The 24,754-nt window shown below is 49.8% G+C and overlaps 10 protein-coding genes across 10 annotated transcripts; 7 read left to right on the top strand and 3 right to left on the bottom strand.

The window, feature by feature from the left end:
* Positions 1–538: 538 nt before the first annotated feature.
* On the top strand, positions 539–1,674 carry CNBE5200 (hypothetical protein; the record flags this gene model as incomplete). The annotated part of the gene is made up of 7 exons (XM_770154.1): positions 539–601; positions 656–833; positions 891–956; positions 1,011–1,104; positions 1,179–1,416; positions 1,482–1,542; positions 1,610–1,674. 7 exons carry the CDS (start codon positions 539–541, stop codon positions 1,672–1,674), a joined length of 765 nt encoding a protein of 254 aa, XP_775247.1.
* Positions 1,675–2,246: 572 nt separating this feature from the next.
* CNBE5190 (hypothetical protein) lies at positions 2,247–4,617 on the top strand (the record flags this gene model as incomplete). The annotated part of the gene is made up of 14 exons (XM_770153.1): positions 2,247–2,449; positions 2,513–2,561; positions 2,622–2,738; positions 2,797–2,865; positions 2,928–3,030; positions 3,081–3,178; positions 3,235–3,322; positions 3,402–3,661; positions 3,729–3,796; positions 3,858–4,014; positions 4,071–4,149; positions 4,214–4,312; positions 4,373–4,506; positions 4,573–4,617. 14 exons carry the CDS (start codon positions 2,247–2,249, stop codon positions 4,615–4,617), a joined length of 1,569 nt encoding a protein of 522 aa, XP_775246.1.
* Positions 4,618–5,273: 656 nt separating this feature from the next.
* Positions 5,274–7,380, bottom strand: CNBE5180 (hypothetical protein; the record flags this gene model as incomplete). The annotated part of the gene is made up of 9 exons (XM_770152.1): positions 5,274–6,135; positions 6,260–6,465; positions 6,533–6,618; positions 6,683–6,794; positions 6,852–6,918; positions 6,978–7,027; positions 7,084–7,153; positions 7,216–7,249; positions 7,308–7,380. 9 exons carry the CDS (start codon positions 7,378–7,380, stop codon positions 5,274–5,276), a joined length of 1,560 nt encoding a protein of 519 aa, XP_775245.1.
* Positions 7,381–8,091: 711 nt separating this feature from the next.
* CNBE5170 (hypothetical protein) lies at positions 8,092–11,707 on the top strand (the record flags this gene model as incomplete). Its single annotated transcript, XM_770151.1, has 17 exons — positions 8,092–8,226; positions 8,285–8,299; positions 8,347–8,368; positions 8,430–8,627; positions 8,697–8,765; positions 8,835–8,843; positions 8,903–9,006; positions 9,101–9,358; positions 9,418–9,842; positions 9,902–10,010; positions 10,070–10,105; positions 10,144–10,242; positions 10,336–10,449; positions 10,524–10,620; positions 10,686–11,136; positions 11,226–11,439; positions 11,525–11,707. 17 exons carry the CDS (start codon positions 8,092–8,094, stop codon positions 11,705–11,707), a joined length of 2,538 nt encoding a protein of 845 aa, XP_775244.1.
* A 210-nt stretch (positions 11,708–11,917) lies between these two features.
* On the bottom strand, positions 11,918–14,948 carry CNBE5160 (hypothetical protein; the record flags this gene model as incomplete). Its single annotated transcript, XM_770150.1, has 18 exons — positions 11,918–11,926; positions 11,994–12,137; positions 12,208–12,223; positions 12,281–12,365; positions 12,427–12,485; positions 12,576–12,728; positions 12,793–12,972; positions 13,035–13,055; positions 13,112–13,186; positions 13,237–13,305; positions 13,370–13,484; positions 13,641–13,821; positions 13,923–14,048; positions 14,181–14,421; positions 14,491–14,516; positions 14,576–14,626; positions 14,694–14,800; positions 14,894–14,948. The coding sequence occupies 18 exons, from the start codon at positions 14,946–14,948 to the stop codon at positions 11,918–11,920; spliced, it is 1,713 nt and encodes a 570-aa protein (XP_775243.1).
* Positions 14,949–15,202: 254 nt separating this feature from the next.
* Positions 15,203–17,267, top strand: CNBE5150 (hypothetical protein; the record flags this gene model as incomplete). The annotated part of the gene is made up of 7 exons (XM_770149.1): positions 15,203–15,478; positions 15,530–15,828; positions 15,876–15,958; positions 15,995–16,143; positions 16,180–16,354; positions 16,393–16,641; positions 16,678–17,267. The coding sequence occupies 7 exons, from the start codon at positions 15,203–15,205 to the stop codon at positions 17,265–17,267; spliced, it is 1,821 nt and encodes a 606-aa protein (XP_775242.1).
* A 436-nt stretch (positions 17,268–17,703) lies between these two features.
* CNBE5140 (hypothetical protein) lies at positions 17,704–19,313 on the bottom strand (the record flags this gene model as incomplete). The annotated part of the gene is made up of 5 exons (XM_770148.1): positions 17,704–18,225; positions 18,275–18,607; positions 18,670–18,884; positions 18,933–19,027; positions 19,087–19,313. The coding sequence occupies 5 exons, from the start codon at positions 19,311–19,313 to the stop codon at positions 17,704–17,706; spliced, it is 1,392 nt and encodes a 463-aa protein (XP_775241.1).
* A 415-nt stretch (positions 19,314–19,728) lies between these two features.
* Positions 19,729–20,702, top strand: CNBE5130 (hypothetical protein; the record flags this gene model as incomplete). Its single annotated transcript, XM_770147.1, has 6 exons — positions 19,729–19,749; positions 19,844–19,913; positions 20,068–20,155; positions 20,250–20,353; positions 20,429–20,557; positions 20,632–20,702. 6 exons carry the CDS (start codon positions 19,729–19,731, stop codon positions 20,700–20,702), a joined length of 483 nt encoding a protein of 160 aa, XP_775240.1.
* A 301-nt stretch (positions 20,703–21,003) lies between these two features.
* On the top strand, positions 21,004–22,443 carry CNBE5120 (hypothetical protein; the record flags this gene model as incomplete). The annotated part of the gene is made up of 5 exons (XM_770146.1): positions 21,004–21,193; positions 21,288–21,544; positions 21,632–21,814; positions 21,875–21,980; positions 22,046–22,443. 5 exons carry the CDS (start codon positions 21,004–21,006, stop codon positions 22,441–22,443), a joined length of 1,134 nt encoding a protein of 377 aa, XP_775239.1.
* Positions 22,444–23,196: 753 nt separating this feature from the next.
* Positions 23,197–24,660, top strand: CNBE5110 (hypothetical protein; the record flags this gene model as incomplete). The annotated part of the gene is made up of 7 exons (XM_770145.1): positions 23,197–23,339; positions 23,406–23,461; positions 23,522–23,588; positions 23,669–23,798; positions 23,900–24,043; positions 24,122–24,284; positions 24,353–24,660. 7 exons carry the CDS (start codon positions 23,197–23,199, stop codon positions 24,658–24,660), a joined length of 1,011 nt encoding a protein of 336 aa, XP_775238.1.
* Positions 24,661–24,754: the final 94 nt, after the last annotated feature.

Here is a 24,754-nt window from a genome sequence, read left to right as displayed (position 1 = left end):
TAACACACACGACAACCCAATAAATTAAACAACGAAAAATGCAACCTCTATAACCCCTAAGACACCCCTGTTCTCCCAGTGGCAACCTCCTGGACCCAAGGCTTCTTTCCCGGCCTCCTCTGGCTCCTCGAGGAGCGCCGCCGCCTCCTCCCCGAGGCTGTCGAGCCGAGCTACTCCGACAAGGAAATCCTGCGACTCGCGAGGAGATATCAGGAGTCCTTCAAGTTTCTGGCCAAGGAGGCGATCAATCATGATCAGGGTTTCAGATTCCAGTTGTGCTATGGCAAGTTAGTGGGCGTTTCCTGTGCTGTCTCGGAGAAGAGCTGACGGGAGGCGTACCTGTAGGGATTTCGCGTTGACGGGGGATGAGGAGGCGAAGCGAGTGCTTATCGATGCAGCGGACTCACTGGTCGAGCTCTATACCCCCGAGGTCAGCTTAGCAATCTACACTGCCCCTCGCCCCCAAGCTTGAGCTGACTTTTTGCATCATACATAGGTCGGTTGCATCCGGAGTTGGACGGCGATGCGCAAAACCCATATGCCCGACCTTTGGAGGGAAGACAACCTGGACGAGCATTACCTCGTTATCATCGACAACCTCGTGAGTCCTCCCGCCCCCCCTATCGGATCGGCGTGGCCAGCTGACGTGCTGCAGATGAATCTGGACATGCTGTACGAAGCCACCGAGCTCACTGGCGACCCCAAGTACGCACACATCGCGACGCAGCAAGCCGAAAAGTCGCTCAACAGCCATGTCCGGCCTGACTATTCGACGTACCACGTTGTTGACTTTAATCAAGATGGGAGCGTTAAGAAGTGCATGACGCATCAAGGTGAGTAGCTGTTGCGAATCCTGGTGCGAAGGTACATTAAGCTAAGAGGGTTTATAGGTTACGCGGATGCGTCGACGTGGTCGCGCGGCCAATCGTGGGCTATTTACGGGTACGCCCAGTGCGGTATGTCCAGCTCACAGCACATGCGCTGCCGGTCGCACTCTGACAATCCCGCAGCTCTTCGCACCGACCGCAAAGACTTTCTCGAAACTGCATGCAAGCTTGCCGACAGATTCTTCGAGCTTCTCCCCGAGTCCGGCGTCCCATGGTGGTAAGCTCAGCTTCCCGCTGCTCTTCAGGTCAACGCGAGAGACGAACGCTGACAAGCTGCAACGCGCCCATTAGGGATTTTGATGCCCCCAAGCCCTGCCCATACGACGCCTCCGCCAGCGCCGTCACCGCCTGCGGCCTGCTCATGCTCTACCGCTTACTCCGACCCACCAATCCGCGCGCGGCGGAACAATACCTCGCCAAGTCGTTCAAGCTCGTCGACGACCTGATGCGGGAGTGCCGAACAGGGAAGGCGACGCTGGAAGGGGACGGAGTGGTCTGGGGGGACGGCGGGTGGGAGACGATCTTGCAGGTGAGCTGCGCCGGTAGCTAGCTGCCGCTGGAGCTGACGAAGGAGCTGACGAATGGATGACGCAGCATTCGACGATTAATGGAAACGAACTCGCCACAAAGAGGCTCGTCGACCATGGACTTGTATGTGAGTAGCTCCAAGAATACACGGTTGGCCGAGTGGCACAAGCTGATGCGTTGGAACTACACTGCAGATGCGGACTTTTACTTTATGCAGTACGGAAACGAGCTACTGAAGCTGCGTCTAGAGGCAAACTAGAGCTGGGGATGATGATGCATGAGATGGTCGTCGTAAAGTTATGATGTTTGAGGATGCATTACGTCTGTCTGATATTTTTTACGGATTGCCATTATACGCTACGAGAGCTGGATGAAGCGATGATCTACACCTCTGCGCCAACTGGAGTTACCTGCAATGAGGTTGCTGGCTGATCTGCAAACAGCGACTATTCTCAGTCCTTTGATCAAAGAATCGTCGTCGTTGCACCTTCATGACACACGTCCAAAGTGCCACAGTTGATGTTCTGAACAGGTCAAGGTTGACCGGGCCGTCTTCGATCCGAGATCCTCATCCGGAAACCGGTAAAAGGAGTTACGGAGTTACCACCTCCCCCCATCTTGCGCTATATCCATCTCCATATCCTCACCCTGATTTTCTACATCCATATCCTCGATCACTCAGGCAGACAGTGATCCAGATATGGAGGCTAACTCCAAGCTCTGTACCATACTATGTTCTGGACGAACGCACAGATATAAAGAGCCCCGCAAACATCTCCATGGCGGCCCCACAATCCCCACTTTCCTCTCTTACACCGAGCATCAGATAAAATGAACAGCACCCTCTCGGATATTGAGTCGGCGCACAACCTCCCGGAGACGGCAGACGACAAGTACGAAGTCCAACACCTGGATAAGCCCAGGCCGGTCCCCGATGTCGTGGTGAACGATCAAGAGGCGGCGGGGTATATTGACCCTACCCTCATCATTACCGAGGCAGAAAACATTCGAATGAGGCGCAAAATCCATCGTCGGTAGGTCTGTGGTGCCGTCCCTTAAAATACTGGTTGCGAGCTGTAGCTGACCAAGTCTGCTAGCATCCTTCCACTGATCTGTATTGGATACTTGTGTCAGGCCCTTGACAAAGTGAGTGTCCTCCGCGATTTGATTTCCAGGTCGGGTATAGCTAACAAAGTGCCCGGACAGGGAACGCTGACCTCTGCCTCCATTATGGGCTGGATCGACGACGTCGGCGCCGTTGGGCAGGACTACAGCTTGACAGGTACTCTTCTTTGGTGTGGTATCATCTCGGGCGAGCCTTTAGTACGCTGTTGCCCTTCTATGACAATGGGCTCTAGCTGACGCAGACGCACGCCTCTAGGCTAATCAATGTGTGCGACGACTTCCTCTACGTCAGCTCTTGGTTGGTGGTATCGTCGTCTGGAGTGGGGTGAGTGGCGACTATGAATTGGAGTGACGCTATTTAGGGGCTCAGGATTGACGCTTTCCCAGCTCCTTTTCGGTCTCGGTTTCTCCCTCTCCATGCCGCCCGTGCTCGCCATCCGTTTTCTCCTCGGTTTCTTCGAGTCGCTCATTGGGCCTACCCTTGTCGCTTGTGAATTGGTTCTTTTCTTGCCTGCTAGGTGTAGCTGACCCAACATATAGTGATGGTCCAATGGTACCGCGTGGAAGAACAACCCTTTGTCACCTCCGTCTGGCAGTCTATGCTAGGTACCAGCGTGGCAGTCAGCAACCTTCTCGCTGTGAGCTGATATTCCGGGTAAGATGTCTCGCTACTCGGCTAATCCCGACATTGCAGTACGGCTTCTACCACATCAAAGACGGAGTGCTGCACAGCTGGCAGTGGCTGCACATCACCATCGCGCTCATTAGCCTAATTTCCGCTAGTAAGCCCCCGTCCACTGATCTCTCATCTCCTCCTTCGTCCCTTTATTCTAATCCCACCCCCAACCCTCACCCCTATAGCCCTCATCTACATCTTCCTCCCCGACTCGCCCACCAAAGCACGCTGGGCCTCCGAGCATGAGAAGAAACTCCTAGTTGAGCGCGTACGTTCCAACAACCAAGGTCTCAAGCAGAAGCATTGGAACTCGGAACAGGCACTTGAGGCGTTTACCGACCCCTTCACGTATTGTCTATTCTTCCTGTGTTTCTTTAACTGTCTGGTGGTAGGAGGGATCAACACATTTTCGGGGCTGTTGATCACTAATGCTTTTGGATTCTCGGTGAGTTCCTATGGGGGTGGCCGTGGAGCCCAAGGATTGTACTGATTATACTGACGGCGGTGGGTAGACACTCAACACCCAACTGATCAGCATCCCCCTTGGTGTCATGGGCATCATCAGCTTCCTTCTCATTGGGTATGTTACCGCCTTTGCCCTCGCTTTCCGTTGGTATAACGGTTGATCCCGATTCTCACAGCTGGTTCATCAAGAAGACCAACGAAACCTGTCTCTGCATGGTCGGCTTCGCCATCCCCAACATCGCCGGTACCATTGTGCTCCTCACTGTCGAGCAGGGCGACAAGACCAAGGGCGGGCTTGTGGCTGCTTTCTATATCATGCAACTTTTCGGGGCGGTGAGTCTCCTCGACCCATCAAACTGAGAGAAACAACAGCAGCTGATGAGGAGTAGTGCTATCCCGCGGTGTTGATGTTGCTCTCGCGTAACTCGGCGGGCCAGACGAAGAAGAGTATCACCTACGCCGTCACATGTACGTACAGCCCCTTTCCCCCTCAGTCCCCTCAACCATGCGCATCGCTAACTACCTCCCATAGTCATCGGGTGGTCGAGCGGTAACGCCATTGCCCCGCAGATCTTCCAGTCTAAATGGGCACCTCGGTACTTGCACAGTCTGCACATCCACCTCGCGTTGTGTAAGTCCCCGTCTTTCCTTTTTTTTCCTTTCTCATAGGTAAAGCTGATACCTGCTACAGACGGCTGCTTCATAATCACCGCTCTGCTCACACGCGCTCTCCTCTGGCGGCGCAACAAGAAGACGCTGGCAGCGACGGAGGCGCGCCGCGCTGCTGAAGGGGAGGAATTTATCGAAAATTTGCATGCTTTTGAGGTGTGTGCAGCTGTCTTCTTTCGGTGAATTTATCCTCCGGTAGCTGATTGTGAGAGATGCTTGCAGGATCTGACGGACTTGAAGAACCCGGACTTTGTGTACTCACTCTAACTGAGAAGGACAGTACTGGGGCAGAGATGCATAAGCCGAAGATGGTTTTGAGTGATGAAAAGCGGGCTTTATTGCGGTTAAGTCGGTATTTGATATGTATGACATCTCTCCTATATTCTACCGATCAATAAGCACCTCTAATTTACCTGGACCTTTTTACTCTGCTCGCACGCCCCCCTTTCCTCCTTTGTTTGCATTGCCGTTTCAAGCTTTCCGCGGTCCTTCTCTTCAGTGGCGCCCAAGACGCCTCACCAAGCCACGAGGCTTGATTCTGTAGTATCATCCTGTGAGATATACCTCTGTATGCATCAACAGCGTCGGCTTGTGTCTAGTCTACAGTCACTCTTGTAGTTAATTAGATGCATAGGGTGTCATGGTTATATTAACCTTGTAATTACCCCGAGGTCTGTTCATCGAACATTTGCGAATCATGAGCGGCCTTCGCTGACTGGACTAGCTTATGTAAATAATAATTGTGAGCGTGATTACTTGTTGCAAGTCAGCCCTCGGTACTATACCGCCATCACTCTATTAGCTATCGAGTCTCTCTATCGGCCTAGCGGTCCTCTAACCTATCCTGTGCATAACATGGAAGTACTACAACGCTTAAGGTCCTCTGACACTATGAATACCAATACGACACACCTGAAAATGGTCTATACCTTAAACTCCTCCTTAAAATCCTCCTCCTTCTCCATATGTTCCACATGAACCACCTTTATAGCATCCTGGTACATCCTCTTCTCGGCCTCCTTATTGGCCTCCTTGACATCATCGGGATCATACACGACAGCAGCTTCTTCTGTGGTAAGACCCTTGGTCTCGCGTATCATGAACCAGAAGAGGGCGATGTAGATCGCGTCGACCGCAACGTAGACTGCATAGTATCTCCAGCTGATGGTGCTGAGGGCGACCGGGTTGACGAATTGGTTGAAGGTTTGTGCGCAGTTTTGGGCTAGCAATAGCAATGCCGCGGCTTTGGCGCGGAGGGCGAGCGGGCAGATCTCAGGGACGTAGAGCATCGGAAGAGGGGTCAGGGCGAGGGAGTAGAAGCCCATGAAAATAAAGATGAACGGTATCATTGCGATACCCGTTGTGGAATGGTGGGTGGTGTTGTAACCACCTGCAAGACCGAGGATCATGACGAACGAGAAGAACATACCAATGATCGATGTCAAAAACAAGGGTCTTCGTCCGAATCTCTCCACTAGACTGGCCCCACTCATAGAGATGAACCAATTCCAAATCGCAAGTCCTCCGTTGACGCCTGTGGTCTGCGCGGGCTTGGTGACGCCCACAGTCTTGAGCACAGGAACCAGGTAGTATTGCGCGACGCCGTTGCCAACCCATTGCGTTGCCGTTCCGAGGATGATGATGACGAAGAACCTCCGGAGGTTGCCTTTGGTGTGGAACCAAGCGAGCCATGAAGCAGATTCAGCCACTTTCTCAAGTTCAACGGAAGATTTGATCTCTCGCATCTCGAGGAGGACAAGCTCGTCATCCATCTTGCCATTGGCACTGTACCCATATCATCAGCATGAAGATCCAGTCAACGAAGCATGCCAAGCGAGAGCGATGCCAGATGCTGAGGTTTGAGAGGGGACTATTGCTGGGATCTGATCGCACATTGAAGAATACTCACTGATAAGTCGCCAAAATCTGGTGCGCTTCGCCAACACGCCCTTTCTTGACAAGCCACCGAGGCGACTGGGGGATGAAGTATGCTCCTAAACCAAGAAGAAGGGGACCAAACCCTTGGATAAGGGTGGGCACTCGCCAAGACCATGAGCTGGTCCCGGGGTAGTAAACCATCGCAAAGGTGAGCCAGGCGGCGAAGATGGAACCCACCTGTGCATATACAGATTGATTTCAGCATGAAGCGTGATCCTATGCTCGGTATGGAACCGCGACTCACGTAGTAAGTCGTGTTGAGGAAACCACCAGCATAATGTCGTATACGAGGATGAGCAAGTTCAGGAACCAGAGCAGCAGCAGTCACCTCTGTTTGATGCGTTTGACGTTAGCGAATCCGAAGAGCTGCTCGACATGATATGGGCGCACATACGGGCAGAAGCAGTTCCCACACCCAAAAGAACACGAGAGCCCACAAGCTGAGCAGTGGAGTGACAGAAACCTCCCAAGAGAGCGCCAGCAAACATAAAGAGGGCGCCACAGTACTGTAAATGCGAAAGTCAGCAGCGAGTACAAGTGTTTGCAAGACAGGTACAACTTACAAGTCCGATCTTTCGGCCATATCGATCAACCATCCAAGCAATGACGAATGTGAGAGGGATCTTGGGCCTGCCGATAAATAGTCAACTCTACCTAAATGGTCGTTTCAAGGCCCAGTCTTAGCTCACAAGTAGTAGCTGGCAGCAATCAAACCAAGTCGAGTTCCAGTAGGCGTGTCCTGTAGGGAGTGGGGCGTCAGTCGATCGACTCTGCTCCGAGCGATGCGCCACTTACGAAGTCTGTGTTCCACTCAGTGAGCGCTTGAAGACCGTTGAGAAGGGACCCATCATATCCTAAAGAGTAGCTGCATTATTGCGTCAGCCTTTCGACTCATTGCAGTATAGCAGGGAAGTCGATCATGCTGACACGGCGGTATAGAGTGTAATAATATGGACAAAGCCTATCTTGGTTGTCAGTCATGGGCCTTCAATCAGATCTTCTTGCCGGGGTGAACTCACTCTTCCTCATACCTGGGTCCTTCCACCATTTTGAGGCAGTGTTGTTGGGTAGATCAGAGAACTTGGTAGACATGCTGTTACGCTAGACTCGAAACTCAAACTGTGGTGGGGAGATGGGACACCACGGGGCAGATATGGGACTTCTTATACCTCTCACATCGGTCGGAATCTCAATATCCTTGTTCGGTGGCAGCTCGCTGTTGGATTTGCGTGTTGCCCTTTTTTTGGCTCTCACCTGTTCTGATGCAAAGCAAACAGTATTATGTGTCGTCGGTAACATGACCGGATGGCTCGATGCTGAAAGGTTTGTATGCTAAGGAGAAACCTCGGCGCGAGGCTAGATGAAAAGTAACCCCGTAGAGCCAAATACGTGAGTCAAATACGTAAGCGGAAGCCTCCACAGGGACCCCACGTCCACATTGCCTGTGGTCCGGATCTACCCTCCTGTGCCAAATTCACTTGGAGGAACGCAAAATTCTGGTAACGTGACCTTCCGAAGCTGATCAGTCTCGTGCCAAGCACTTTGCAGCTCCGAGGTTTCACCCGTCGGTTGCCTTTCACTGGTATAATCTTTCGCCTAAGTTTCTCCGAAGTTCGTTGATGTCTCCTTTCAGGAGGCCGAGAGTCTTTGTGTACGCCAAAAAGGTATCCGTTTGAAGATAATGGAGCATGGTGTGTCTCTCTCTATGAAAGAGTGTCATTAAAAGACCAACAGCTTCAACCCTGAGCACTCGATTCCCCCCATCTCTTGCGGATAACCTCAGCAGAGCAGCAAATAGGCAACATGACGAAGATGACTATTATCAATCCCGAGGCAGTACTCAAGGAGCTCTCAAGCGAGGAGAAGATCGCGCTCTTGAGCGGCGATGACATGTGGCATACGGTAGCTGTACCCAGGCTCGGTATACCTCGAGTGCGAGTGAGCGATCGATGAATTGACAGAGATTTGATGGGACTCAGCTAACAATGCTGCACAGTGCAGTGACGGGCCTGTGAGTGACCCGGGTCGATCATCTGAGCCCAGCTAATCAGATAGCAGAACGGAGTCAGAGGTACAGCCTGTAAGCGATAGCAAGCCACGCTCAAGCAGACATAGGAGAGCAACTGATCTGTAGTCGACAGGGACGAATGGCGCAACTGCATCATGTTTCCCTTCATCCACTGGCCTGGGGGCGTCTATGGATATTGATCTTGCTCGTCGTATTGGCGAAGCCTTGGGAGAGGAATGCCGAGCCCGCGGGGTGCACTGCTTGTTAGGTCCCACCACGAATTGTCAGAGACATCCTTGTGGTGGAAGAGGGTTCGAGTCTTTCAGCGAAGGTGAGTCCCCGTCGTCCATTGACCTTTCAAAGACTGAGCTCAGAGCTGACCAGATGGTACGTTGCACAGATCCTCTTCTTTGTGGTCATATCGCGTTGGCATGGATAGAAGGTGTACAGTCCAAGAAGGTCATGACCAGTGCGTGTGCAACTCTGACTATTTCTTGATCTTTGTATACCACGCAAATGCTGATCTGTTCTGGTATAGCACCGAAGCGTGAGTATTTGGAGGAATGTTCAAAGCTGAGTTTTCAGATTTCCTCGCAAACGAACAAGAATACCTGCGAAGAAGCAACAACTCGGTCATTGACGAAAGGACGATGCATGAAATCTACCTCGAGCCCTTCAGAATTCAATGCAAGGCGCGACCTGCCGTCTTTGTAGGTTTCTATCTCTCGAATTGCCACAGGCCTCTTCAACCAGACCTTTTGCGTTCTTCTAGTTGAAGGAACCTAATGCTAATGTCTCACATAGATGACAAGTTACAATCGAGTAAATGGTCTACACGTGGCTGAACACCCTTTCTTACTGCGCAAGATCCTCCGAGGCGACTTCGAGTTCCAGGGTATGATCATGTCCGACTGGAGTGGGACATACTCTTCTTCAGAAGCTGTCAAGGCTTCTTTGGACCTTGAGATGCCCGGACCTGCTTTGATGAGGGGTTCAAGTTTGGAAAGGGATATCATTGGCGGTAAACTCGTCCCTGCCGATATAGACGAGTGTGCTTTGAGGGTAAGTCGTCGTGTTTAATGCTCTTAGCACAGGGCTTATTGATCTTTCATCTGATATAGGTCCTGCACTATGTCCAAGAAGCTCAACAGTCTGGTATCGACTTTGAAAAAGACGAAGAAACCATCGATACGCCCTATATCCGAGCATTACTGCGCGAAGCAGCCGATTCTGCCGTCGTCCTCCTCAAAAATGACAAAAGTGTCTTGCCCATCTCTTCTCCCAACGGCAAGAAGATCGCCGTCATCGGCCCCAATGCCAAAACAGCCTCCTATTCAGGTGGGGGAAGTGCCAACCTTGCTCCGACGTACCTCATCACTCCCTTGGAGGCAATCACCACATATGCCGAAAGCGTAGGGGCAAAAGTAGAATATACAATCGGCTCCGATAGCTCGAGATGGACGCCGCTTTTGACGCCTTTCATTCATCATCCCACGATGGGTAAAGATGCCGGACCAGGGGTGCAGTGCAATTTCTACGCCCAAAAGTGAGTAGCCCCTTCGCTTTCCTACTTTTCCACATAAGCTAACACGGCAAAACTTGAAGCCCATGGGAGAACAAGGTCAAACCTATTTTCTCAAAATATAACAATTCGGCATTCTCGTACTTCATCGATGGTATACCGAAAGAAGTACCAGTCAGAGGATATGTATCTGTGAGTTCCACCAATCAACAACTTTTCTTCCGACCATAACAAACTGACATTACCTGTAGCTCAAGACAATCTTCACCCCCGACGAAAGCGGGATTGTAAGTCCACAACCTGCGGGCTCAAGCTGACAGGGTAGTGGGAACTTGGTCTGGGTGTAGCTGGACAGGCCGATTTGTTCATTGACGGAAAGAAGATCATCGATAACTCCACTGATCAGAAAGAGGGTTTGCTTTTCGTAAGTTCATGTATTTATTGTCGTTCCACAAGCCCTTTATCTTCCGATAACTGACAAGAGATATTGTATTGTTTGTTTCTTCTCCCAATCCAGTTCAATACAGGCGCAGAAGAGCGTACAGGCGAACTCAACGTTGAGGCTGGAAAATCGTACGACCTCGAAGTCCGATTTTCCAACTTCAAACAGCTAAATGCAATGTCTCCCTATGTACGTATATCCTCTGCAGCCTCAACCGGCTGCGCTGAGTGTGTAAGCTGATCCTATCTGATGTGTGTTGATAGACCGGCCGTCGAGGTGGGATTCGAATCGGTGGAAGAAAGAAGCGCGATGTCCGAGCAGAAATTGAGAAAGCTGTCAAGCTCGCTACTGAATCTGATGGTGAGAGTCCATCTCAATTTTACATCTTTAGACTCAATTCAAGGACTGACAAATTTTCGATCAAGTCGCCATTCTCTGTATTGGTACGAATTCAGAGTGGGAGTCTGAATCCTATGATCGAGAAGATATGAAGCTTCCGCCAGGGACAGACGAGCTCGTGCGGGCCGTACTTTCCTCGAAACCAGAGACGATTGTAGTCAACCAATCCGGTATGCCAGTCGAGTTCCCCTGGCTTGACGACGCGTCGGCTATCGTTCAAGCCTTCTTCGGGGGCAACAACTGCGGCACAGCCATCGCCGATGTCGTCTTTGGCGTTGTCAATCCAAGTGGCAAGCTACCAATCACCTGGCCCAGGGTATTGGAGGATTATCCGAGCCATGAAGGGTTCGGACACCCAATCGATACCGTTTATTGTGAAGGGTTGGGGGTTGGGTATAGGTATTTTGACAGAGGGGATCATCCAAAGAGCGCTTTTCCCTTCGGACATGGGTTGAGCTATACTTCTTTCACCTTTAGGTTAGTTGACTATTTCACTGCTTCCTATTATTCTACCCTCTCCCTCCTCCTAAGAATGACCGTGATTGGATCGGAAAAACTGACGAAAGTGTGAGAAGCGAGTTATCTGTTAAATCCGAGGCTTGTGGCGCCAAAGCGAGTTTCACCCTCACCAACACCGGTGAAATCGATGGCGCAGAAGTCGCTCAAGTCTACATCCACGATCTAGCACCGATAGTCGAAAGACCAGAACATGAACTAGCGGGATTCGTAAAAGTGTACTTAAGACCCGGAGAATCGAAGACTGTTTCCGTTAGTCTTGATGTGAGTGGACGAGCCCTTTTGCGCCTCGCTGTCTTGAGGGATCTTCTGAGATAATGGCTGATATCCGGCTGTGGGATGTGGTTAGCACAAAGCATTCTCATTCTACAGCATCCAAGAGAAGAGCTGGATCGGCAGGAAAGGCGATTATGAAATTAGGATCGGGACGTCTTCTACTCTCATCCATCTTTTGAAACCTGTTCATCTTGCTAGGTCATTCAAGTGGATAGGTCTCCAAGAGCCTCAGGTGTATGAGCCGACCTGGATCTAGTTGGTAGAATAGGTTCATCTGACTTATAGACCTAGTTGTTCTTTTGAGAATTTATCTTATCGCCTGTGATTGCGTACTTCGTAGCCTTGCTGCACGTTACATGTAAGACAGCAAGTTGATATGCATAATAGTACATATAACCCACGCGAGTCATCACGCTTACATCAAAGCTTTCTCTCGGCGTGACTTTCGAAGCAATATGTGAAGGTATTATAGAGTCTGTTCAGGCATTAGCGCAAAAGATGGAAGTGGTCAACCCACATGCCCAAGGCATCGCTGGACCCACCTGTTCAATCTCCGATAAGATGGCTAAGAAATCAAGCAAGTACGCCCCCTCTGGGCTGACTGGGTTGTTGGCATCCAAAGCGTCCAAGAGGGATACGGCGACATATCGGATCTTGTTGACTAGTGACGGTCCATTGACTGCGAGCTGCAGTAATCCAACGTTAGTCGTTGTCTCGGCCTTTAAGAGACAAGATGGAAGAGAATATGATACTTGCACTTTGTACTGGTATACTGCGAGGTTACATCAGCACAATGTGGAGACCCAGCTTTATTGTCGCGGGCACTTGCCTGTGTAACGCCTTGAGCAGATCTACAATGACGGTCTCATATCGATCCAGAGTATCGTACAAATATGTGACGATCGTCTCTGTAGCTGATACAAGAGAGGGAGTCAGCATTGCTCTTTGCAGCAATCCTACTCCTCGCAGACTGACCAGTCCGAGTAACGCCGCCTACCGAGTTTGTTTGCCCCATAATCTCATCCCTACAGCCGCTATAATACCGATTACAGCATATCAGCATTCGTGCGGTATGCCGTTAATTCAAAACATTTTGGGTCAAAATGGTTGGTCACTCAACTCACATGAGCACGAATCTTGCCAAAGCGTGTGTGACGTATATATTCCCTTTGAGCACCAAAAATGATTCTTTGGCGATTGATCGAGACGACTCAGGTTGGGCAAAGTACAAATCCAATTGAGCAAAGATATCTTGACCCCAATCCTGAATATTCGTTCTATGACAGCTTCGTCAGCGGAAATGTCAAGAAGTGAAAGGAGAAGCAGGTGAAGACGGCTTACCGTAACTGCAAGGGAGCTGGGGTTTCTGCCAACCTCAGAGCGGCAGGGATGTCGATCAAGACTTCTGCAAGATCCTCGGAAATGGCTTTGACTCGTCTGAGTCTGGCTAGTATGTCCTCCGGCGCAAGAGGGGACTGACGCCGGACAGTACGTTGTAGCAAAAGAGTTTCTCCGATGATCCTTAATACTCAGATCAGTCTCGCTCTGTCGAGGCAGCAATTATCAAATTGGCACAGACATACCCAAAGACCCTTGTAGCGATACTAACATTCTTTCAGCCCTTGTCTGACCTATCAAAGCTCAAAGGAAGATGACTCACTTGAATCCTGCAATCGTGGAAGTCTCATAGACCGGAAAAGTACGATATTCTGTACGAGTGATATACTCGTCGTCCCTTAATCAATTAGCGCATAGCCCGACTGAAAGTGGGAATAGGCTACGTACACTGCTTTCGGCATGAGCGTGTCGCAATCTTCCGTTGGGAGGAATATTGGCCGATTTCTCAAGCAAGCTCTATCACCATGGTCGTCGTAAGTTTAGACGTGACGAGTGATGCGCAGAAAGATAGGTCACTCACGCAGCCTTGTCAGATGTGAATAACAAACCAAACATCCTTCTTCGGACTTCGGCACTTATTGGATCTATCATCTCAGCGTCAACACTGACATGGGGTAGGTTGCTGAGCTGAAGCACTTAAAGAAATACTCACCTAGCCCAGCATAACTGGCTTCACGATGTATGCCCAAAGATACACCGAGCTGTAATGCTTCTCCCCAACTTGCGGCTATCATCACACCCCCAGTTCAGCACTACGCCCGATATATAGGGGAAGACAACGAGGGACATACCGTGAGCGCCTAGTCGACCTGATACTATGTGATACACCGAATCGAGGAATCTCAGGATGACCATCTCAATTGTCGGCGGTTCGTAGGTGTTCAGCGAGACAAGCCGGGAAACGTGGTAGCAGCGGTCTGCCACTTCTCTCCCCGGGCAATTGTTGATAGTGGGCAACAAGGGTTTGGGTATCTGTGTCAAGAGATCAGAAGTTCATTTCAGGCCGCAAATTCGAGGTTATGATAGATCGAATGGAGAGAATAGATAATATGGATGTGCCGAAATGGACATACCTGGACCATGGCAGAGGCTAACACGCTCAACACCAAAGCCAAGAACACCGGCTCTTTCTCGTCTCTCATAGTTTGTACCTCCATTAGAAATGTGGGTCGATGAAGGCAGGGCGTCAAGGGATGTACCTGTGTTCAAAAAGCTATAAGTCTCCGCCCCAGCATAGAGGAAGTCTGACGAAGAAGGGCCTGAGGAAGGCCACCCGTTGGAATGGAGTAAAAGAAAATTCGGATTTGAGAAAGAAAACACTCAAAACCCACATAGTCGAAGAAGAGCGCAAATATGGACATCGCCACATTTCTTTCAATGATATCTTCCAGCGAATGGGGTTGGTGGCTGGTCGGCCGGGCTGAAAGTGGGGAAACTGGGATGTAGCGGTTTAAGGGAGAATGCAATACTGGCGATAAAGAGGCGTTGTCGGGGAGAGAGGGTATGGTGGTCATCGGTACGGGGACGGGGACCGAATGCGATTGACTATCTGTATCGGAAGCCATGAGCTTCCTAGTGTGCACATCATCAACCATGAATGATCAATATAGAATTCTGCTTTGATCAGGGACTGGAATTCACTTTAAATATTCGTTTGGGGGTCCGCGCTATATACCAACAGTTATTAAGTCAAGTACATTGATCAAATGGATGAAGGGTCACTAACCCTCTTAGGTCGCCAGGTGGTAGTACATTCAATGCCCAAATCGGCGCATTGCTTTTCCGCCCTCGTCCACATCAGCGCCAATGCATAACATTCCGATAAAGTAGGTAGCTAGACATACCCGACATGGCGGTAGAGACGGCTGACCTACCGACGGTCCAGGTCGTGGTGCCTCTGTCTGAAAGAGTCGTTCACACCGGACCTTCCTAGAGCGACAGGCATCGCAACCTATTCCAGTTAGTGAATGGGAAAATCATGTCCGTTAAGGCTAGATGCCGAGCTACTTGCTACCGAGGTATAGATAGGATAGGTCAGACGCACTGTTGATCTTCTTCGGAGTCGGAGTTATGGGCTTTGCTATGGGTTGGACAGACATCCAAGTACATGTATAACTGCCCTATTTGAACGAGGTCGGAATGGTGTGACGAATAATAAGACAATGCTCCTGAGATTTACGTAGATGGTAGACAATGTCGGAGTTTACGGGTACTGAAAACAGATACTTATATATTATTAGCGAGAACGTGCCTGGGCAGGTGGAGGTAGGAAGAATGAGGTCAGGGACGAACTGGGACGTTGTACCTACAGTACTCTTTCATTTTCTCTTTTTTTTTTCACGCCTGCAAGCCGATGAGTAACACCGCTGTACCCATCATGTCAAATCCTCCTATCCGTGGAGCTGGTAATCGTTTCAAACGTGGAGGTTTTCATGCTGCTCGCGCTCAAGCCAACCCGACAAGGAGTCTTGCAACCACTCAACCTGGTCTTATCGTCAAGACAACAGATTCAACACCTGTGCCTAGTGGGATCAGTACACCAGCCGGTATTGATAGACCTCGTTTTCGAGACTTTAATGGATTGAGCCCAGAGATCTTCCCATCTCTTCCTTTCGAGACGTGTACCGAAGTGAGCTAGGTGCTCAATCCGAAACCATTTTTCCCAGTTGACCTTTCAAAGGTCCAAGCGGCCACACTTCCAACCATCCTCGCCGGAGACGACGTCCTAGCTCAAGCCAAGACCGGGACTGGAAAAACCCTTGCCTTCTTGGTCCCAGTGGTGCAACGTCTGCTATCGGCACCCATGCCTCCCTCCGCTCTCACGTCAATTCTCATCTTATCCCCTACCCGGGAACTGGCTCAGCAGATCAATGAGGTCGCCGAGCGAATGTCAACTGCTCTGAGTAAAAAGTTTGGCACTCGAAGCGTCGTCGGCGGGACCAATATGGATAGGGATATCAAGAATCTCAAGTCAAAGCGGTGAGTCCTCGTACGTCTGCCGGGAATTTATGCTTAACCTCTTGAAGCGCGGACATCCTTGTTGCCACTCCTGGTCGATTGCTCGATTTGATGGAAAATGGAGGCATTAAGGCTCGCTTCGCCCAGCTAAGTGAGTGGAACATGACCAATTTAGGCTGATGAGTAGAAATGATCGTCCTCGACGAAGCCGATCGTCTGCTAGACGCGGGTTTCCGTCGAGAATTGGTCAAGATATTCGATTATTTGCCGGCTCCTCACGCTGTCCCCCGTCAGACCCTCTTATTTTCTGCTACCCTGCCCACGGAGGTCCATTCAGTGAGTGAGACCGGATAAACACAGCTGACTGGCCAGATCGCGTCAATCGCACTCAGAAAGGATTACAAATTCATCACTACGCTGACCGAGGAGGATGTCAACGCGCACGAGCATGTTAAGCAAGAGGTTTTGGTGGTCTCAGCGGAAGATCTCATACCGGCTGCGATGGAAGTCATGCGCAATGAGGAGTCTAAGAACAAGGATTTTAAAGGTGTGTAGGTTGACACGCAGCAAAGCTGACTTTTTAAGTCATTGCCTTCCTCCCTACCGCTCGGGCTGCCGCCCTGTTCCACGACGTCTTCTCGTCCTTACCGATCCCCTACCCAGTGTGGGAGATACACTCTCGCCTATCACAATCGAAACGAGCTTCAACAACCGAGGCGTTCCGTCAAGCTGAAAGAGGCGTCCTTTTCTCCTCGGACGTCACTGCACGAGGTATCGACGTGAAGGGCGTGACTGCAGTGGTACAGATTGGCCTTCCGAGTAGCTCAGAACAATGTAAGTGACCAAGCAGAAACCTGAACTGACGAAAAGACGTACATCGACTTGGGCGAACCGCTCGTGCTGGAGCCGAAGGTCATGGCATTCTGATGCTCGGCGATTTTGAGTCTCACTTTCTTCGGGATAAGACCCTCCAGACTTTCACCCTCCACCCATACCCGACCATCGCGCCCGAGATCATGTCCCGCTCTCGTGATGCCGTCAACAAAGCTCTCGAATTTGTCTCACCAGAATCCAAAGCTCAGGCGTACCAAGCTTGGCTCGGGTACTACAACTCTCACCTCAAATCGCTCAGATGGTCTCAGGCGGATCTCGTAAGACACGCTGGCGATTATGCTAGAGTCTCACTCCGTAATGGATCTCAACCCCCAGGACTACTGGCCAAGACCGTTAGCAAGATGGGTCTGAGGGGTGTGCCAGGGTTGAACATCGTCAAGGAGGTCCAGAAAAGTGCTGGGGGTCAAGACAGGCCGCATACAGGCAAAAGGGGCCGGGAATCGGACATTGCTTCCGAGAATACCCTTCGAGGAGGCGGGAGAGGCGGCGGGAGAGGCGGCGGGAGAGGTGGGAGGGGAGGCAGAGGTGGCGGCGGTAACGGGCGAGGACGATGGCAACCTGCGTGATCGTCTAGTTTACGATGTTGCGACATCTAAAAGGTGATGTCCTCATGCAATCTCGTACTACAGTTGACCATTATCATTACCATAAACCGGATTACTGACCTTATTGAACATCAATACGCTAATACTATGGAGCATCTCTGGCACTTTGCTCCCTCCCAGTCATCTGTAGCAATTTTACCCGCCTTCAGCAACTCATTTCCGGCTCAAATCGTTGAGATCAGGGCCATATGACAGATCAGGATTTGCGACCATCATTATCAAACATACCGAGGGCGAAGAGTCCAGGCATATGGCTTGTATCACAAAACACGGTTCCTTCACTGTCAGAATTTAGGTTCTTATGACCATCCCAAATAGGGGAATTGACCAAAACAATATTAGAAAGCTCTGGATCTGCGTTGCATGATTCCATCATAAAATAAGTAGGGATGTCGGTCTAACATTCCTTTACGGGCGTAACCGCCTTCACCGTCGCTTCGCTTCCTCCTGTGACCACACCAGCCTCACCTTTGACTCTCGCACTCGGATTCGTCGTAACAGGCATCAGCCCCTCTTTTTGCATCCTCACTACCCTCAACTCTTGCTCTACCCTATTCACTTGCCTCCTCATCTCCACTAAAGCCGCCGCTGCATTTAGCAATCCCTCGAATACTTCCATATTTTGTCTTGTAGGCATGACAAGCCTGTTCGCGGAGAGACCTAGTTCGGCAAGCAAGTCCGTGATACGACCAGCGGCGGTCGGTTTAGGAAGTGGTAAGCGAGAACCGCGGAGGAAAGCCTGCTGATGAGGAGGATGCTTTTGGGAGAGATGTGAAGTAAGAGAATTGGCGTTGGAAGGTGTAGGAAGGTGATAAATACAGCGCGAGTTGTCAAAGCCTGCGTTGGGTGCTGGTTTCTTGGGTGTAGGAGCGGGAGATGGGGCGGCACTTTCGTCCTCTGCCTTCCGCTTCTTTTTGTTCTGTGACAGGTCAGTGTAATGCTCAACAGTAAGGGAATATAGGACACACCTTGTCAACACCGATAGCATTCTCCATAGCCGATTGATCAACTTCCACCAGCCCACTATCCAGCCCCATAACGCTCCTCATCAACTCATCCCTATCCGCTCGGAACCGCCTCTCATTCTGTTGCATCCTCGTGATCTCCACATAGAGCGCTTCTTCCTCCGCGATCTCGGCCGGAGTTAGATGGAAGAGATCAGATGCGTACTGTTTGCGCTTGATTTCGCGAGCTTTGTCAAATGCGTAGGCTTGGATGAGATGTTGTTGATGTACGGGGTCAGAAGCGGTTCGGGTTCGGATGAGTCGGCGGCAGATAGTGTAGTATCGGTCTTTCATATCCTATTGATTGTAATCAGTCAGCTACTTCGCTGTCTGATAAGTTATAATCAGAAGTAATTCACCTCGACACTTCGCTTCCTCTTTTCTCCTTCAGGCGAAACATACGCATACCGATCAGCCGCAACGATAAATCTCAGATCGTATTCCTTCAATAGCTCAAACAGATACTCTGTTTCTTGCAGGGTCCAGTTAGGGTCGACAAGGTGTTGATCGTATTCGAACTGCGAGTATTCCATGACTGATGGCCCGTGGAGGTTGAATTTGCCAAAGTATTCAACTGGTCGAGGTCAGAACCATTTATAGCGGCAACAGTAGGACTGCTTACCGGAATCATTAGGATCAGAATCGGTTATGCGGGCCCAATGTCCTAGCCGTACAGGGTTGTCACGCCTCGCAGCCGGTGTAAACTTTGTCCATTCCCTTCACACCATCATAAATATCAGCAACGACACACCCATGCCTTTCCAAAAACAACACACCAATGAACCTTCTTCCCTTTCAATGCTGGCTTCTCCCTGTACTTTACCGCGGCCAGACTCGCCTGTGCATCCGCGAGAGAAGGGGCATTGTCTCCAATGAGAGCGTAGAGTTCACGGGTGATACCGTCGGGTTTGCGCGGAACAGGGACTTTCTTTGAGCTGGAGAGCGTTGGAAGTGGAGTGGATGGGGGAAGGGATAGGATGGAGCGCACGTCTTGAGCTGACATTGTTGGTGATGGGCCACGAGAAAACTGATAACGGATGAGAGAGGCAAGTTGCAGTGACTATACGTACAATCGTAAACAGACATTCGGAAAGAGTGTAAGGAATAGATTTGATTCCGCTTAGCAATTCTAGGCCCACAATTTCAAGCCAGTACTCTGCCAGGCTCCTTAATTCCGGATTTATATTCGCAAGGATCTGTGTAAGAGCTTGATTTGTGGCCAAGCATAACCGCATTTGGGCGGAAAAATTATGGGCTAGTATATTTCTCCCCCCAGTCGGAGCTGCCAGGTATTCGTTCGACATTCATCTTCTTCGCTACCTTCGAACAACTTAGGTTAATCGCATTACAATACATATATTCACTGTCTAATCACTCAACCTTTTAGAGAATCGAAGAACATAAAAGTTTGAAGCAAAATGGATATTCGACAAGCAACGGTACGCATGTTCGCCTTATTCATCATTCGATTATCCCTTAATTGAAACGGACTGACGTTTGACCGTTGTTATTTGTGACTTGACACCCGTATAGATAGATGACCTGCTCGGTATGCAAAATGCCAACCTTCTCAACTTACCAGAGAACTACACTTTCAAATATTGTCAGTCATCCCATCCCGTGCTCAACGCCCATCTTCAAGAATCGGCCGTTGCGACATACGGATCAATTTTATGTTGTGGGGCTTTGTTGCGAAGACTATGGGAAGGAAGACGGACCGTGGAAGGGCTTCTTGAGCTGACAGATCCTCCAAATAGATCTTTACCACGCTTTGACATGGCCGGAGCTGTCGTATGTGGCAGTTGACCCAAAAGGGAGGATTGTAGGGTACATTCTTGCCAAGATGTAAGTCTCTCCTCTTCATATCCATCTGCAATTTCGGGACCCTCTTAGCAGTAGTGTATTCCTCTGACTCTTTTGTCTTTTATACCTTCTGCAGGGAAGAAGAACCCAGCGACGCTCCTAGTGGTCACGTCACCTCCATTTCCGTCCTTCGGCCATACAGACGGTTGGGTCTCGCCAACAAACTCATGAAACAGTCTCGTACGTCCCCCGGCCTCTACAGAGCCTCCCCACTAGAACTGTCCAAAGTCCTTGCTGACAGTCTGTATCCTGCAGAGGAAGCCATGGTAGCCCATTACGATGCACACCACATCACATTACATGTTCGAAAATCCAACAGAGCGGCTATTTCTCTTTACAGGGATACCCTTGGATTCGAAGTTCATGGGATGGAAAAGAGTTACTGTATGTCCTTACTTTCTTTTCCCTATGAATGATGTCGAAAAGAAGAGCCTTGGAGCTGATATTATGCGCTGTAGACGCTGATGGTGAGGACGCTTATGGGATGCGATATGTGTTCAAGAAGCCTGAAGAATCATTGAAGGAATAGACTGATGTGTACCATGTTGAGGATGCATCCATGATATCAAAATGTATAGCATTTATGCCCGGCCTCAAAACGACAGGAAGGAGACAGAATCGGACGAAATGAACCTGATATGCAACTAGGTTGCCGATTGTATTACATAATCACCCATTGCTCTATATGCATTTCAGGCTCAGTTCGCGGATTGTTCTTCGTTCATCGGTCTCTTCGTTCGAATCCTCTATTTTCGCGTTGTTTACTCTCTTGTGCGAGCCCATCTTTTCATTTACCGGCATCCAACAGCCCTTTTCCAACGCGCTATACCATGAACGGATACTACGACCCCCAACAACACCAATCGACTAATATCGAGATCCCGCAAGGCCCTACGAATCAACCACGTCTTCTCCTTCGTAACCTCAATGAGACGGACGCCACTTTCCACCTTTCTGGCGTGGAGCTCGCCTATGCGAACAGTCTGAGAAGAGTTATGATGGCCGATGTGCCTACTATCGGTTCGTTTTCATAATTTTTTTTGCTTGCGCATCTGTATACTTTGCTGACATAACGCTCTTGCGTTCCTGTCGTTGTCGAATACGTCGCAAATAGCCATCGATCAAGTCCTCTTTATGCAAAATACAACGCCTTTAGCAGACGAAATGATTGCCCACCGTTTAGGTCTCATTCCCCTTATCTCCCGTAACGTCTCGAAGGGACTTCGCTACACTCGAGACTGTGACTGTGACGAAGGATGTTATTACTGTATGGTAACTTTGAGATTAAAGGTGACTTTCAGTGGGAATGATGGAGAGCAGTTCATGAGGGTGACAAGTGATATGTTGGAAGTGGTCCCGAGTCCTGGTGGGGTACGTTTCTCTTCCTTTTCTTTCACTATCGTGCGGCGTTACCCATATTTCTTACTCCCCGCTGATCCTTCTGACTTCTTCATCTAGCCCCCGCCCCCCAATCCTTATGGACCTCCACCTGAACTTTCAGAAGAAGATCGCATCATCATCAACAATCGTGATCCTGAAATGGGCCAGCCTATTGGAAAGGGAAATCCCACTGTACCTCCGATATTGATCGCAAAGATGGGCAAGGGGCAGGAGATTGATGTTTTATGCAAGGCTTATAAGGTGATTTTGCCGCTACATCGTGTCTTCCTGCGCTGTAATACTAATGGACTGCCACTATAGGGTATCGCGAAGCACCATGCCAAATGGTCTCCCTTATCAACTGTAGCCTTTGAGTATGACCCCTATAACAAACTTCGTCATACAACGCATTGGTTCGAGACTGATGGTATGTTTTCCATCTTCCCCTGCTCGGTGTTCCTGGTCTTTTTATATCCTAATATATGTCGCTAGAACGTGCGGAATGGCCTCTCTCTTCAAATGCCGCGTTTGAAACCCCTCCAAATCCCGCAGAACCATTCGACTACAATGCGGTCCCGTCCACATTCTACTTCTCCGCCGAATCTGTCGGTTCCATCCCCGTCCGTTCCGTTGTCGAACAAGGTCTCGACCTTCTGATAGAGGGCCTCGCAAATGTCGTGTTGGGCGTACAGAAAGAGATTGGTGGCGAAGAGGAAGAGGGGGAAGATGGAGCGGCCGCAGATGGAGTTGTTGGGGATGGGATGGGCGTGGGCATGGGAGGGGGTTTGGTAGAACCGAATATACCTGCGGGGATAGGTCAAGATCAGATGGCCATGGCAGGTGGATACGGAGGGTACGGATCTCAGCAGGGTTATGGAGGTTCATGGTAGAAAGGGACTCCGTTTATGGCTATGCATAGGACAGAGTCTTGGGACACTGGGTAGAGGAGAAAGGACGCTTTTGAACCGTCCGATCTGAAATGGATTTGTATCTTTTGGGCTGTGCAGTTGTTCCACTTCGTACATTCAAATCTTTTGGCTGAACTTACCCTCTCTCCCTGAAGGTCATGCTCCTAATCCTTTTGCTCCCGATCTTCTCGTACTCCCTATGATGTTTCAACCCTTGACGAATACCCTTCAATATTATTATCGAGTATTCCGTTAAGACAGGGGCCAAGTGCTTATTTTATAGTAAAAGTTCAAACCCTACGGCATTAGCTGTATTATGTAATGTTAAAGACCGACGGGCTTGCGCTGCCTATTAAACAACAACGGCAAACGAGCCGCTTTCGTTAGCTGTCGTTCGAAAGACTCAAAATTCTGTGTCACTTCATCTCCTTAACAATAAAGTGACCATGAAATAGGCACGATAATAGCGCTTTCCATCGAATTACTATGGTCTGTATAACCTCATAATTATGGTCTTCAAAAGGAGGGTTAACGGACGACGGGTCGAGGGATAAAACGGATGTGACCTGTGAGCCTCCTTTCATACATACTTTCCTTTTCGAACTTCCCAGGATCATTGCTGAGACATACTTTAACAGACTTCCACCTGACTCTGTATCACTTATCTATATCTTACTCATCCACTACATGAAAATGATGGCGCTGTAGGCGAGTAATTGCAAACGTCCAATCACGATGTCAAGTCTCGCAGAGCAGCTCCAAAAGGCAGAGAAAGATCTGGCAGTGGCAAGAGAGAGGGGCTTATCAAGCGCCTCCAAGTATGAGGAAAAGGTGAAGAAACTTAAAGAGGAGCTGGCCAAGCCACAACCGCATCCTGCGTAAGTACAGTTTGGCGTGGTGCGTCTACGCTTTAGCGTTATAACTAATCCATGAAACGAGCAAAGTCTGCAATTTAATGAGGTCGCACAATGCATCTCCGTCATGTCTGCCATAAGTCTCGGTATTTTGCCATTCGCGCTTTGAAATATGAGAGTTTCAACTGATAGACTGATTCTGTTAGTGATGGCTGCTTCACCTTTGCCGATCCAGCTTATCCCATTCTACCGCATTTTCAGTACTCTCACAATGTTCGCCGTAACGTACATTGCATTATTACTATGCCTCTTCACGCCTAAATTCTTACCCTAGCTGACTTTCACACGAAAAGTTGTTATGTTACGAGGGCGTCAGTGATTTACTATGGCTATCAGCAAGCTCTTGCCAAATTCCCGAAACAGGATGAATCTAGTTCTGCAAAGGCGAACAAAGCTGCGAAGAAACCTCGGCAAGATCTCTGGGTCAGTCTTCCATTTAGATTCCCCCCTCTCCGCTCCTCGTTCCCTGCGTACACCACAGAAAGAGTACCGACGCTAATGACTGGTGATGTTCGTCTTAGTAGGCGAATATGAAGGCCCACCCTTCGGCGTTCCTCACCACTCGTCAAGCTGCTCCTCGTATCTTCCCCTTCCCTTTGGGTAAAACAAGACCAGAAGCTGCTGTCAGAGAAGAACTCTGGTGGGAAGGTGGAAACGCTCCTCACGTCGTACGTCTGCTCGTTTTCGTTTCGCTTGCTTCATCTTTGATTGTACCTATGCTGATGCCATTTCACCTGGCATCTTAGGGTCACTTTAACCGACCAAAGCTACCCGTACCTCCTAACCCTAATGAAGACGTACTGATGAAGCGTGTACAAGCCAGTATGGCTCGAGAAGCTCAAGAAAGGTTGTGGAAGAGGAGAATCAGGGATATACAAGTTCTCAGCGTAATCATTATGGTCTCATTCGGTAAGCCTTCGGGGGTCCAAAGAGGGTGTCCAAAGAGGGAACGAATTGCCGTTGACCAGGTGAAACAGTGAGCAAGAAGGTTGCTGCTATTGCTCTCGCCATCCTCATCTACCGTACCGTCTCCTCTGAAATCGACGACATGCTTTCCCCTCCTGTCGATATGGAGCACGTCTGGAAAGCGATCGATAAGCTCACAGGCGCGGCCAAGAACGAGAGTGCACCAAAGCCCACTTTGTTAACTGGCAGTACAAGCTACCTGTACGAGCATGATGGAGATTGGGTAAAGAAATTGGCGGATGTGCCGATTGAAGGCGTGACGCCGCCGGTGTTAATGACGACTGCCAACTCTTGGTACGCCGGGCCTGGACCGGAGTAAAGGTACAGACGTAATTGTGCAAGATGTTTGGTCTGCAGCGATTCCATAGCTAAAGAATATCACACTATAGACGCGTTGCTGCAATCTCGAAACA

The sequence above is a fragment of the Cryptococcus neoformans genome, chromosome 5 (genome assembly GCF_000149385.1).
Source record: "Cryptococcus neoformans var. neoformans B-3501A chromosome 5, whole genome shotgun sequence".
NCBI classification, from domain to species: Eukaryota; Fungi; Basidiomycota; class Tremellomycetes; order Tremellales; family Cryptococcaceae; genus Cryptococcus; species Cryptococcus deneoformans.
This window is presented reverse-complemented; position numbering and strand designations above follow the sequence as displayed.